General features: G+C 41.5%; 1 protein-coding gene across 1 annotated transcript in view; it reads left to right on the top strand.

The window, feature by feature from the left end:
• The first annotated feature begins 10,736 nt into the window (after positions 1-10,736).
• Positions 10,737-14,841, top strand: part of LOC118641797 (neuronal regeneration related protein) — a 29,449-nt gene continuing 25,344 nt past the window's right edge. Inside the window, exons 1-3 of the mRNA XM_036279359.1 lie at positions 10,737-10,790; positions 11,154-11,195; positions 12,485-12,548. Coding sequence (XP_036135252.1) covers positions 12,534-12,548 — 15 coding nt within the window. The 5' untranslated portion in view covers positions 10,737-10,790; positions 11,154-11,195; positions 12,485-12,533. The remainder of the gene's footprint in view (positions 10,791-11,153; positions 11,196-12,484; positions 12,549-14,841) is intronic.

Below are 14,841 nucleotides of genomic sequence, written 5' to 3'. Positions count from 1 at the left end.
ACACCAGTGATCTAAAACTCAAAAATAATGATCCCGGAAGTCTGGTGATAAGTAAAACAAACACAGTTAAAGTCTTACAAGGTGACATTGCTGAACTAGAAGAATGCCTACCTTTCTGATCTCATCTTCATTACTCTTTTCCCTTGCTCACTACACTTCAGCCACATTATTTCAATCACACTCTTCCTCTCCCTTGAACACCCCCACTGATTCATGCCTCAATACCTTCGCACCTGCTCTCCCCCTTCTTACAGGAATGCCATCCCCTATATCTTCCAATTGCTGGCTCCATCTCTTTATTCAGGTCTTAGTTCAAGTGTCAACTCAAAGAGACCTTCACTGAATACACCTTCCCTCACCCTGTCCCTAGCCATTCTTTGCCACATCACTTTTTTTTCTTTATTGATTTTAGAGAGAGAGGAAGGGAGAGGGAGAGAGAGAGATAGAAACATCAATGAGAGAAAACATCAATTGGTTGCCTTCTGCATACACCCCTCCCCCGGAGATTTGGCCCACAACCTGGGCATGTGCCCTGACAAGGAATCAAACCTGGCAACCTCTTGGTGCTTGGGTCGATGCTCAACCACTGAGCCACATCCGCCGGACTGCCACATCACTTTTTAAAAATATTTTTATTTATCTTAAAATGCCTTACTTACTAATTTGTTTACTTGTATCTTGAATTTGTTATTATAATTGTAGAATTAAGTTCCAGTAGGACAATACCTAGGTCTATCTTGTTTACTGCTCTATCTACAGTGCTTAGCACTTTGCCTTGAACAGAGTAAGCAGATGATCAACAAATGTTTATTGAATCAGATGTATAGTGTTATAAGGAGTAACTAGGGTCATCAGGGAAGCTTTACACAGCAAGAAATACTTCACCTGAGGCTTGAAAGACCCTGTTTAAGATATAAGAATAACACCAACAGGGTACTGATTGGAGGACAAAGTTAAGTTTCCACCTTGTGTGAGTGAGTACTGGACGTGTGACAATTTGCATAAACAGAGAATGAAAGATATTCTTAGACTTTAGAGGGAGGTGACAACTATAGTTTAGGATAAGGTGAGTTTATGATGCCTGTGGGCCATTCAGGTAGGGATGTTCCACAGACACATAGACAAAGGACAATAAGTTTGCTTTGGAGACAGGGATTTCTGCTACTTTTTACTTTGTAAAGCCATCATTACAGTTGCCAGTGAACTACTTCTGAACACAGGTCTTTCAGGGATTACTTTTATAAGTTCTTTTTTTTCTAATTTGCAGCACATTTTGTGAAAAATGCTGAAAATGTGCTGAAGTTGGACTTTAAAACATAAAGCTAGAGTTTGAAAAGCGTAAATCTTGTTTATCTTATTAATTTGTCTCATAAAATCTTCCTTCATATACGTTCTAAAAATACAGTTCCATCTAACGTCAGCTTAGCCTGCCTGAAGCTGAGGTATCAAAATTCTTGACTGCTTGGATTACTGAGGATGAGGATGTGTTTATGTAACACCAGTGGAGGCTTTGTTATGTGTGTCCTTAAATCCCTGGGGGAGATGTTCAAGTAAATTGTAACTTATGAAAAGTGGACAAAATAATTCAGAACATCTAAAACTGCAAAACTGGAAAAACTAAATTTATTGACAGAAGAAACCAAGAAGTTTCTAAACTCAGCAACCAGCGAAGAATTAGCACCCATATAATTTATGGCAAAGAAAATGTTCTTCCTTGTCAAGCTGTTCTGGGAAGAAAGCACATACCCACCCATTTCCTGGGCCTTTGGCCCCTCTCTCCCACCAGAATTGGAAGTACGCCAACCTCCGTGGAGAAGAAATCAATGGCTTGCTGATCTGAACATGAGGTTGTGTGGAGGAAGCATCAGAACTCCAGGGAGAAAAAAGGAGCAAGAGAGGAAGAGGCAGCTCTAGGGCGAGGGAGACCTAAGAAGAGAGTTTTCAGATGTCCATCCCGGGTGGGCTCTGTGTGTGGGAGGCAACTCGAGATGGAAAATAGAGAACCACCTTGCACCACCCTCTACCCTTGTATTCTTGATTGTTGAACCCTAAGATTTTTCTCTCTAAGGAGTAGCTGAGGCTTACACTTTTAACTCTTCAGGGCATAGTTAAGAGATTACAGCTGGATGCTTTAGGGCACTGCCTGACCTTTTGGCGCAAAATGAGGCCAATCCATACAAATGAAAACCTGGCAACTTTTCTTGGAATTGCCCTGATTTCAGCCTCTTAAAGTGCTCATTCTCAGGTTTCTCAGGGAAGTCTCTTGGGTCTCCCAATCCCAGAGTCAAATTCTCACTGTTGTGTTATGATGCCTTTGAGGATCAACAAAAATTAAACTTTATACTATTTTAAAAAATGATTAAGACACGCTTTTTAACTGTGTTTAATTTAGATTGTCAGGGCTACATACAACATCAACCAAAACCAAGATAAACCCAAAGTTATGATATATGTGCACTTTTCAAAGGAACTGTAGCCTGGCTGGAGTGGTTCAGTGGTTGAGCATCAACCCATGCACTAAGAGGATGTTGGTTCGATTCCTGGTCAGGACACATGCCTAGAATGTGGGCCAAATCCCCAGTGGGGGGCATGCAGGAGGTGGCCAATCGATGTTCTCTCTCATCGATGTTTCCATCTCTCTCTCCCTCTCCCTTCCTCTCTCTCTAAAATCAATAAAGAAAAAAGAAAAGAAAAAAATATTTAAAAAGAAAAAGGAACTATAATGATAAATATGTAAATGAATATGTGTGTGTGGAGTGGGAAGAGAACCTTGGTTTTTCAGTTTTGTTTTCTGACAATATGTCATTACCAGTATTTAGTGGGATAATTGGCACATGGTGTCATTCAAAGCCATAAATTAATCATGTCAAAGAATCACAAGCTGCTTTAGGGATAGTTTAGTTGCCAGTTTTACAAATTGTTTTGCCTGCAAAACCATCTCATTCCCATACATTTCTAAAATTTATAGAGTAGAAGACAGAAGATGAGTCTGTAAAAAAGTAAAAGAAGAAGCCAGAGAGTAAGGCCAAGAACTAAAGGAAGTCAAGGAGTGGAGGACTAACCAGTGTCCATTGGCTATGGATTTCTAGGCCTCAAGGCACAGCAGGGGAGGTACAGAAGAGCATGGTGGATAAGAGCCTGGTTTTCAAAGTCAGACTTCCTGGGTTCAAGTCCCAGATCCACTGTTTACATTATGTGAAATCATTGGATAGCTTAACCTCACTCCCACTCAGTTTTTTATCTGTGAGGTGAGGATACTGATGTCACAGAACTGATACAAGGACTATATAATCCAACTGCTTGCACGTGGGGTATGCTGATTTCAAATGCTATTTTCTGAGAAATTGAGGGCTTTGGGCAGAAAAGAATGCATAGATAGTATAATCAGTGTGATCCTAACTGACTCCATTTCCTCATCTGATTCTTGTGGCTAATGATTATATATATATATATATATATATATATATATATATATATATATATTTAAGTAAAAATATAAATATTTCTACAAGTTAAAAAAGAAAGTATAAGAAAGAGGTGTGAAAATATTGTTATTGTTAAACCCACCCATCTTCATTATTCTTTCATGTGTATTTCCCTGAATTCCAGTGAACCACACCATCTATGTCTGAGGTTTCCGGCATAGGTTTACCTTCTTGAGTATCTTCACAAGAAGAGGAGGTAAATTGCCCCCAACCTTCTGAAAGAAAGAAGCTCACTCTAAAGGCAAAAGGTCTTCTATCTTCCAGCCAGCTGTTCTTCCCTTTGGTCGGCCTCCTTCCATCCTCGCTGTCCACTGAGTGGTCAGGTGAGGACGGAGCCTGAATGAAGGTGCCACAAACCATAAACCTGGATCTCAGCTTTTACTGAATCCTAGAGTCTGAGGAAGACAAATCCCACTGTAATAGGACAGAACATTGCTCAGCTGTCAAGATTCTTGAATTAATTTTAAAATTAGGTTGAATATGTATAGAATTTTGTTTTAACCATGACTCAGTATTGAGGGATATTTAAATCCAGAGATCTTTTTTGTTGCTCCACCTCTTGAATGATAAGACAAGCGCTACCTTCATATAGTAGAATGGTATATATTTTGTCAGCTTCTTTGAACCATTTTTTTCATTTCCCAGTGTTACGGAGGATATCCATCGATTAATAAGTTTAAAAATTTTGAGTTTCCAATGTAAAAAAATATTCTTTTTTAAGACTAATTAGCTAACACACACACTGGGACTTTAAAATAATTCCTTTTACTATTTGAGAACAGCATTAACTACCAGTATTATTTTTAAAGTTTTGCATCACCATTCAGATAAATTTTAAGGCAAGCAGAAGGCTAATTTTGAAATGTGTTTCATATGGTCTGTTTTGCGTGGTAGGATAATCTGGATAAATCTTCCTTTGAGACATTCTTTCCATTTATCTCTTTGTTTCTGCAACAGCCAGCTTGTTTTTCACCTCCAGGAGAGTTAACTTGACTTTTCCAGGGATTTACAATTATTTCCAGATGTTGGACAAAATACAACATTGAGAGCACCAGGATTTTCAAAAGTTTCTCACCTTTACATTTGTCCTTTATTACCTTTTAAATACTGTGTTTATCATTATGTTTTAGAGAATGTCACAGGTTACAAGTTCTCCTATATTCACTTTTACATTCGGATTTCACACTTTACTAAATGTACAGCAATTTCCCCCCCTTTCATTGCCTGTGTCCCCAGTGTCAATGGCTCAGTTCTTGGTGTTTTGTGTTCCTCCCTGACTTACTGGGTTCTCTAATGTGAAGGCACTTTTCTGAACCTGTTCTCAGTGTGGGTTTCTCAGCAGTGAGGTAGAGACTCCTTTTCATCCGCGCTGCCTTCAGCAGCTGTGTAAATACAGCTGGAGACTTGCATGTGGACAGGGTCGACTGCAAATACGTTTCCTTATGTGTTCTGGAATGCTGCTTTGAGAACCGCAAACCCTGAATTTCAGATGAGCCTTCATGACTACAGCTTCCATCCACATGTTTAATGTGACTTGCTGGGTTTGGACAAAGCCTTTCCCTTTGTGGACATATGACTTCTTTCGCTTTGGGCTCTTTCTTGGACTTTCCATTTTACGATACCCTAAAACGCATAGCCAACAGAAATATTACAAAATCTTTAGTCTTCTGAATGTTTGGTGTAAGGGAGGTGTATTAGTTTGCTAGGGCTGCCGTAACCAAGTACCACAGACTGGAGGTTTAAACAACAGAAATGTATTTTCTTACAGTTCTGATGATCTGAGGTGACATCTTTTGAGGCCTCTGTCCTTGGCTGATAGGTGGCCATTTCTCATCTGTGTCTTCACTGGGCCTTTGCTCTGTGTGTGCCTGCGTGCTCCTTGACTCTTTTTACTGAGACATATTAGATTAGGGCCCACCCTCATAGCCTCGTTTAACTTTAATTACTTCTTTAAAGATCCTATATCCAAATACAGTCACATTCTGTGGTACTGGGGGTTAGGACTTCAACATGTGGATTTTAGAAAAGACACAGCCAGCCCATCATAGGAAAAGCAAGAGGAATAGGGAAGTGGTGATAAGAAAATGACTCAATGCCCTGGCCGGTTTGGCTCAGTGGTAGAGCACTGGCCCAAGGACTAATGAGTCCCGGGCTGGATTCCAGCCAAGGGCACATACCTGGGTTGCGGTTCATCCCCAGCCCTGGTCAGGGTTGTGCAGGAGGCAACCAGTCGATGTGTCCCCATCACATCTATGTTTCTCTCTCTCCCTTTCTCTTCCTCTCTCTCTCCCTGAATATAAATGGAAAAATATCCTCGGGTGAGAATAAAATAAAATATAAAAAGAAAGAAAATGACTCAAGACTTTCTGTTGAAATACTGAATCTGTCAGTTCTACACTCAACAGATACAAAACTAAACTCATTATCACCCCCTTCTCCCAAATCCATGATTTTTCCTGTATTTTTCTGTTTTAGGAAAGATCAACATCATTTAGCAGTCACAAAGCCCGGAACCTGGGGTAATTTTGGACTCTTTTCTCCAGCTAATGCCCAGTAGTCATCAAGCGTCGTGAGCTCTGCAATTCCACCTTCGTGATGTAACTTGACTCCTTCCCTCTCCGTCCCATGGTCGCTGCCTTTATTTGGACCATTTTCAATTACTCACCTGGATTACTGTAAAAGTCTATTAATGATCTCACTTCCTCAGTTCTGCCCCTTCTCTCTTTCCAAATCTATCCTCCGAATTGCTCTAAGAATAATCTTTCTAGGGAAAAAAGATCACTTTCAGTAAATTCCTTCAAAAAGTTCTGTATTATTTTAAGCATAGAATTCAATTTCTTAGCACAAGCATGCAATAAAATTATTTCCCTTCAGTTTTATTGGTTGAACTTAGGTCACATGCTCATCTCTAGACTATTATCAGATCCAAACAATTCAATACACTGATTGGCTAAAATAATTAGGATCTACTTCTTGGGGTCAAGAAGTAGAACTTGTGGAACTTGTGGGCTATATGGGGGAAGAATGGAGATTAGGAAAAAATCATGGTTTAATTAAGAAAGAGTAGGAGGAAGAGATAATGGGTGTTTGGCAGGTGACCAATAAAGTATGCTATAATCTATCCTTTTTTGGCATTTACAATCTAGTGGTGAAGACAAAAATATAAAGCCAGAGGTGCAGGGCAGTGTGGTAAGGAGAACTGGCGAACTCTGCACAGGACAACACATGAGCACAAGGACTCCTTTCCAAAAGTCAGACTAGAGGTTCAAAGAAAGTTTCCTAAAGGAGATGATGCATAACCTAAATTTATGAAGAATGGGTGAGAGTTAACACATTGAAGAAGGGGGAAGGCGCATTCTGGCAGTGGAAATAGCAGTGAAATGGCCCAAGAGTCATGCAAAAGAGTGACTCAGTGGAAAGCTGCACATCCTTCAGGCCCAGGGAGGGACTGAAAATGAGGCTAGAATGAGAGGCAAGGGCAGATCACGATAAATCATATACGTCTTCTTCTATCAAGTACCTATAAAACCTATTGCTATCATGTTTGTAACACTAACTACAATGCCAAACACTGGACACAATTTTACATAATGCAGCACTCTGGTACTATGGTATAATGTCCACTTCAAAAGTGGAGAAACTGAGATTAAAGGTTAAATAACTTCTCCAAGGTCACACAGACTTGGCTCTAACCACTTTTATACACAGCCTTTCACCTGGAATTTGAACTCATGGAACTTGTTACTCCAAGCAATGACTTAGACTGAAAATAAACAAAATTGTGGGTGTATGTAGTTGAGATGCAGTTGGATATATAAAGATACACTTGAGAATGAAACATCTAAGGAAGTTTGAAGGCAAAGCCTGTATCTAACATACATTCTCTTCTTTAGACCAAATCCTCTGAATGACTAGGGCACACATGTCAGGGACAGGAGACAAAGGTCAGATTCTGGCCCAGGGTTCTCTGATCAAATTTCTTAGCTCATGATCTGCTCCTGCCTTTGCCCAGAATGTCTCTTTATCCTTTCTTCAAATTTCTGACTTTTGTTCATTCTCCACACATTTAGTTTAACCATCACCTCTTTTAGGAAACTCTCACTGAACCCTTGGTCCAACTGAGACAGGAACCTTGATGCTCACAGTGTACCCCGTGCAGAGCAATACAATTGTCCTGATCACACTGCACCATAACTTTGGCTTTAATTGTTTCTCCACCCCCTCATCCCAGACTATATACATTTCATGAAGATAAAGATATTGCCTACTTCTTTTTCTTCTTTCCTAAGAAAATTTGCTTTTGTTCAGATCTCTGTCCCTCCTGCGTTCAGTCCACATGGCTCAAGGGAGATACCTCTTTCTCATCTCAAGGAATGGATCTGATTGTTTAAGCCAGTGGTTCTTAACCAGGAGTGAGTTTGCCCTCCAAGGAACATTTGACAATGTCTGGACACATATTTCGTTGTCACACCCGGGATTTACTACTGGCCTGCAATTGGTAGAGGCCCAAGATGCTGCTAAACATCCTACAGTGAACAAGACAGCCCCCTCCCCACTCCACATTTCTCCTATCCTGCCCCATCCAAGCATTATCCTCCCAGTGCTGAGGTTGAGGCTGGTGTAAGTCAGTGTTCCATGACTTTGCTTCCTGACTGTTAATGATCTAGGGATGAATATATGCCCTAAGTAATCAATCAGAATGAAGCAAAGAATGAGATTCCATAATTGGAAAAAGATGAAAGAGATGGACGCTAAAGCTAGAGGGTTAAATTGTGATCACGTTGTGGTGAGTTCTGAGTGGAAGTCTAAGTACGGTCTTCATCTGGTAATGGAGCAGTGGGTACCATGATTAGAAAGGTATTTCAGGAGAGTGGGCATCCCACACAGCCTACAGGATAAATGGGGTGGGGCAGAGCAGGGTAGCCAGGAGCACTGTGATGTAGCTATTGCTACAAAGTTCCTTAATGAGGCGAATGGTGTGAGTTCCTTTATGTCTCTAGCAGTTAGCACAGTCCTCTACACGCAGAAAGACTCAAGTGTGTTTCTTGGATAGTCAGACTGTAACTGTTTTTGGAATACAGTAGTAAATAGACTGTGATTCTCACCCAGGATTCTTATTTCTTAAAATAATCTATGTCATCTATATGTCTGTAGTTATAATGAAAAAATACTACCATATAATAAATCCCAAATTTCCCTGTTTTGAAAGGACATCTTAGTTAGGTGAGTTTTACATAAACACTGAAGTTAGTGTATATATGTGTGTGTATGTTTTATTGTAGAAATAACTTTTTTGGGGGGATTAATCCTCACCCGAGGATATTATTCTATTGATTTTTTTTTTTTTTTTTTTTTTAGAGAGAATGGAAGGGAGGGATGGGGAGAGAGAGAGAAGCATCCATGTGAGAGAGACACATCCATTGACTGCCTCCCTCAAGACCCCGATCAGGGCTAGGGATTGAACCTGAAACCCAGGTACATGCCCTTGACCGGAATAGAACCCACAGCCCTTCGGCCTTCGGACTGTGGGCTGACACTTTAACCGCTGAGCCAAACTGGCCAGGGCAGAAATAACTTCTGAATATACCTTCCTGGGATAGATTTTTGGGATAGATTTTTCGTCCATGTGGCAGTGACCTCTGGGTTTTTATTTTGAGTCTGACTGAGGCAAATGATGGAGATCTCGACGTTGAGGTGCCCTTGACCCGCTTGCTGGGGCTTCCGACTTGCAGCAGCAGCCTCCAGTCTTCTGCCTTCTCCCACCACACTACTACTGCCCAGACCTTCCTTCATCGGTTCCCTGGCAGGTGAACTCTGGACCTACAGGCATTAGGGAAGTTTAAGTTTTATTTCTTCCCTTTGTTCTTGGTAATGGTTCCAAGGTAAGTTTCTTTTGTTTGTTTGTTTTTCTTGCAGGAAAATGAGTTATGTTTTCGATTAATTCAGGGAAGCTCCTGGTGGGCCCCTTAACCATAAATCCACTGGCAGTCTAATGAGCATTTGCTGTGCAGCGGCTGTGGTAATGTGAAAGGGGCTCTGCATAGTCCAAGCAGCAAGCTTACAGAGAACTTACTTTTTGAATTGAGTGTAAAATATTGTTTTTCAAGGTGTGCTGTTTCTGTGGCCCCAAAATACTAAGATCTAAAAAGTAAGACATTCTATAAACATGTTTTTGTGAATTCTCCTCCCCGCTTTTCTTTGGACTGTTACAATAGTAAGCATTGCTTTTAGTGATTAGAAGTATAATGTGGATGGCTAATTTAGAAGCCATTATGATCCTTTATGTACATATTTTTGACAAAGCATTTTAATTAGAAAATAATGTTCCTCTTTAACATCTGATACTGTAAAATATCTTGTTCTGTTAGCAACAAAACCAGTTTGTTCGAGTTCATATGCAAAATTTTGAGCTATTACAGTACTATGAAAAGATATTTTAAATAAGAAAGATGACTTTTAAAAAAAGATCCGAAATGCAAAGCACTTTTAAAAAAAGCCATCTTCAATTTTAAAAAGTACTATTTCTGTGGGACAGGGAGCGGGGCACATGCTAAATCCTCCGGGGAAGGAGAAGGGACCAGCAGGGAAGTGTCTCGGGCTTGCTGTCTCAGCTCGTGTTGTGTGTGCCCGAGTGCGCCCAGCGTGTCTCTGTGTGTGTGCACGAGTGTGTGCCCAGTGCGCGCGCAGCCACAGGGCCTCGGGGCCGCTGGGCTCCGGGCTTCCCCGCGGGCGGGAGGGGGGCGCCCGTACCGGCGGGACCCACCCGGGCCGTGCGCAAACGCGTGCGCCGGCTCTGTGTCTGTGTCTGTGTCGCCGCCGCCACCGGCACCATTTTCTGCTGCGCTCGGGACAGGCACATAAAAGGGAAGGCGGCTGCCGCCCGTCGCCGTCCTCTTTCCCTCAGATGCCCTCTGCCGCAGGTTTATTATTACAGTACGGCCGCGCCGCCTCTCCCGCGGCCCTGGCTGGTCGCCGGGCTGTGCAGCGCCCTGGCTGCCTTCACGCTTGGCGAGCTCCCAAACCGCCTCCTCCACCTCCTTATTTGTCTGAAAAGCCACCGCACGTCGAGGCGGAGAAGCCCGCAGGGGGCGGGAGAGGCTGGGCGGGTGTGCGCCCGTGCTCGGGGGCGGGGCCGGGGCGGCGCTCGGCGGCGGGCCCCTTTGTCCCCCCGGGGCGGCGGGCGCAGTGGGGGCGACCCCGCGGGGCGGGGTGCTCGGGCGAGGGGCCGGGGCTCCGCTGGCCGGCCGCTGGCCGCCGGCCGCTGGCCGCTCGCCGACGGGGCTCGGAGTCGCCGATTCCTGCCGAGTAAGCAGTCTGGCTCCGCAGCGGCAGCACAGTGGCAGCGGGGCTGGGGCGCTGGCGCCGCGCCAGCCCCATCAGAATTAGCTCATTGTTCACTAGCACACTAGCAGCAGAGAGAGGGAGAGAAAGAGGGAGGGAGAGAGAGAGACTCTCTTAGAGAGAGACACACACACTCTTGAAGACCGAGCACGAGGCAGGGAGACCTTCCCCTCTTTCTTTTCCAAGGCTGCACTTCTTGGAAGTGAAGCCGGTTTGGGTTTTGTTTCTCCTTCCCCCTCCCCCCCTTCCTCCACCCCTTTCCCCTCCCCCCTCCCCCCAGCTGTCTTTCTAGCATGATGCCCTTTTTCATCCACATTTGTGTTTCAGGTGTAGAGAGGAGAGAGTGAACAGGGAGCGGGGCTTTTGTCTGTAAGTATATTCCCATCCCCGGCCGGGAGCGCTGCTTTCTCTTTTGTGTCGATTCCTTGCCTTTGCTCTTAGCTGGACCCTTCAACCCTGCAGAGTTCATGCTTCTTCCCTCTAAAATTTAAAGAGCTGAAGCGTGTACCTTGGAGAAATTCTGGCATTTTGGTCCTGCTGCATTAAGGCTGAAATTTAACTTGGGCTTAAAAAAAAAAAAAAAAAAGGCACAAGTTAAAGGGGAGAATTCTTTGGGGAAGGGGCATTTGTTTGTTTGTTTGTTTTTGCCTGTTGGTGTGGTTAATTTTGTTCTTGCTCATAGAGCATTGTTAGGAACTGTTCTGTTTCTTTGCATTAAATGCACTTTGGTGCATGCACCCCCTCCCCCTGTTATTAAATGAATTTGTGTCTCTCCATCTTTACACTTTATTACTCTTTCACCGCTGCTGTTGCTGCCAAGGGTCTTTTGAGGCATTCAATCTTGCAACACTTTTTTCTGCATTTTCTTATAAAGCAGTTGAACTTTGGGGGAAGGAGGGACGGCTTGAAAAGAAATGACTGATTTTTGCTTTATGATGATAATCTGATTTGCATTTATATGTATGTTTAATAACATAGGAAACTCTAAGAGCTTATGATACCCATTTGGTGAACTTTTAGTTTCTCCATTCATCTTAATTTTTGTCATAACTTATATTAACAAAAGAATTGTGTTCTGATGACATAAAGGTTGAGAGCAAAATCACTGCAGCATGTACATTAATGTTGATTTGGTTTAAGGAGAAGGGCATAATGGTGTATATTCCTGACTTTCCCCCCCAGTGTAGTTTTTTTTTCTTCTAAACACGGAAGGTTATGTAATGCAGTGCCATTTCCAAAAATATCCACTCTGAGGCATTACACTACACCGTGGAAGGCTAATTCCTATTCTGCTGTCTTGATTGCAAATATACTGCCAGTAGTATGTCTGGGAACAAAGAGCAGCCAGAAAACAATCTATTTTTATCACTCAGTTCTACTTTTAAGTTCCTAACCCTTTTGAACTGCAATTTAAAAATGAACCAAGCACTAAGAATAGCCCAGGACTCTGCAAAGCCAGGTACTAAGGATTCCTTTGTCCCCTATTTCAGCCTATAGACAGCTTAGAAAGCTCTTTCAGAAGCCCCAGCACTAACAATAATTTGCATGTAACTTAACCACAGAAAATGATTATTTGTCTGTAACCTCTAAACAGGCATTTTTCATTTGCTGCCCTGTGGTGAGGCGATTTGTCTATTGTATTTAAACATATTTTGCAGGTTGGTCTTCCTGGACTGAAGAGAGGGAGGGTGCAAGTCCAAGACTGTTATGATTCTCAAAATGGTAAGAATTGGTCATCAGAGGAGATTCTCAGTCTTATTCCGTCTTTATTCCATACAAATATCAACTACTCACCTTCATCCTGTCTCAACCCTTCATTGTTCTTACCCCATCTGACCTTTAAAAGGTTCTATCTCCAGCATGTGAGAGCTTTGTAGTACAGTAATTTATATGAATTGGATGCGGTGAATTCGATCTTTTGATTTTTCAACATCTTGAATAGAAAACGGAAATTCCTTTTTCAGATGTCAAGATGTACTTAACTTGAACAACAGATACTATCCTGTTCTTTAAGAAGGCTGATGTGTTGTGACATGCACGGGAAGGGTGACAGCAGTAGGGCTCAGACAAAGCCACGGGTCTTAGTTTAGATATAGCCAGAACTTACCTGAAAAGTAGGAGTCTGTGTGCAGCTAATCAAATTGCTGTAGTATCTGTGGCTTTTAAGAGCAATATATATGAAGAACATGGACTTTTACATTAACACTCTGTCTATTGTATCTGAGATATAATTAGCATTATTTTTTTGTTGATTAATAACCTTCATTTATAGGAGACATCCACTCAGTTTTAGAAGTCTAAATGAAAGGGTAACTATTTCTGACAAGCATTATGATCCACAGAGAAGGCAGTTGAGTGTTTGATGGCTGATTAGATGAATAAATTAGATGAAATACTCATTAAGTACAGCTGCATAAGTATATTTATCTTCTATGAAAAATTTCCTCTTTGGAAAAAAGTTGAACTGAAAAAAAAATGTCATGAAACTTTTCAGATAAGTACAGCATGTCCTACTGCAGATGTTTATACTCTTTAAAACACCTCTTTGCCACTTAGAATGTGTGATTTCCAAATTTAGTTTTAGTTTTTCCTTTTAAACGAGGGTGGAATTTAATGAATCAGAATTGAACCTGATATACTTGATATTCTTTGAACACCACCCAAGTATAAGCTTCCAAGGAGAAAAATGAATCAGGAGCAATTAAATGAGTTCAGTTTGAATCATATTATCCAACAGGCTCTTTATTTTTTTGTGTATGCCTCACCTGTCATTTCAACAGGTAGATTTCGAAGCACCAAATAAAATAGCTCTTGCTAGGACTTTGATACTGATCCAGTTAAGGAACTTGGGGTAGAAGAGCAAAAGGGATGAACAGAAAATCAAACTGATCAAGGGTTTTGTGCAAATGGTTCCTAACTTCATATTACATTCCTAATTAGCCATTGTCCCAGAGTACCAGGATGGTAATAAAATGAACTGCTGCAAAGTATTTTTGTTTATTTAATGATCTTTTAGTGGGACTGGCCACATTACCTTGCCTTTTAGCTCTTTATCCCAGAACTTCACCCTCTGTGGAAGATTGGGTGTAATATGTCAAGTGACCAGTTTGGTTAAACATACATTCAACCGCTGACCCCACGAAAACTAGCCCTACAGATCAAGCTCAGAGAGTTTCATGTTTCTGTAGTAGTGAGTGGAATGAGCTTAGTGGAAAGCAAGCATGTGAGCTGAGAATGAAAGTTGGAATGATTTGAATGCAGAAGAGCAAATATGAATTATTATTACACGTTGTTAATTTCTTACAGTTGTCATTTATGTATGGTGGCAGAATGAGAAATTGCAGTGTGTTTCTCTTGGAAGGATATTTACTCATAGAAAAATTCTCAACTTTTTGGTGATCCTTTCATCAAGATGTCAGTCCCTTTTGGCACAAGCCATTGCCTGAAATGAAACCACCAACAGTTATTGTCTGTGGGTGATTCCAAGTAACTTTCTAGCAATTCTCTCATTCCGGGAGGTCGGAGCTCTTAAAAATCTGTGTACATATTAGTGTAAAGTATTTCAGTTGTGATTTTTAAAAACTGATGTTAGAGGGGTTTTGTACCTCCACTTTTTCCGTTTTGGCAAAATGAAGTTATTTTCTTTCCTTGATTAAAACTGAAATTATTTTGCTGATCTGTAGCTGGCTTACTTAAAGACTGCCCACATACAATAGAAACTAATGCTAGGGAAGCAGATTTAACACCTGACCACCTCCAGAAAATATATAAACACCCTTTCTGTTAAACATGTTATTCCATTTACATACTTTAAAACACTAAAAAGGCTCTAATGTCAGTGTATTGAGCCTGTTTAGTAAAGCGCTTGTTCCAAATACAAATTTATAATTGGCTCATTCCCATAAAAGAAATTAACTGGTAGACTTCAGAGTTCAAAACAGCGTGATTCAATATCTAGACATTTTATATACCCTAAAATGATACTGTTTCACACCAATAATTTGAAGATTCACTC

Source organism: Molossus molossus, unplaced genomic scaffold (assembly GCF_014108415.1).
Source record: "Molossus molossus isolate mMolMol1 unplaced genomic scaffold, mMolMol1.p scaffold_m16_p_3, whole genome shotgun sequence".
Lineage (NCBI taxonomy): Eukaryota > Metazoa > Chordata > Mammalia > Chiroptera > Molossidae > Molossus > Molossus molossus.
The sequence above is the reverse complement of the archived record's forward strand: the minus strand, read 5'-3'. Positions and strand labels throughout refer to the sequence as shown.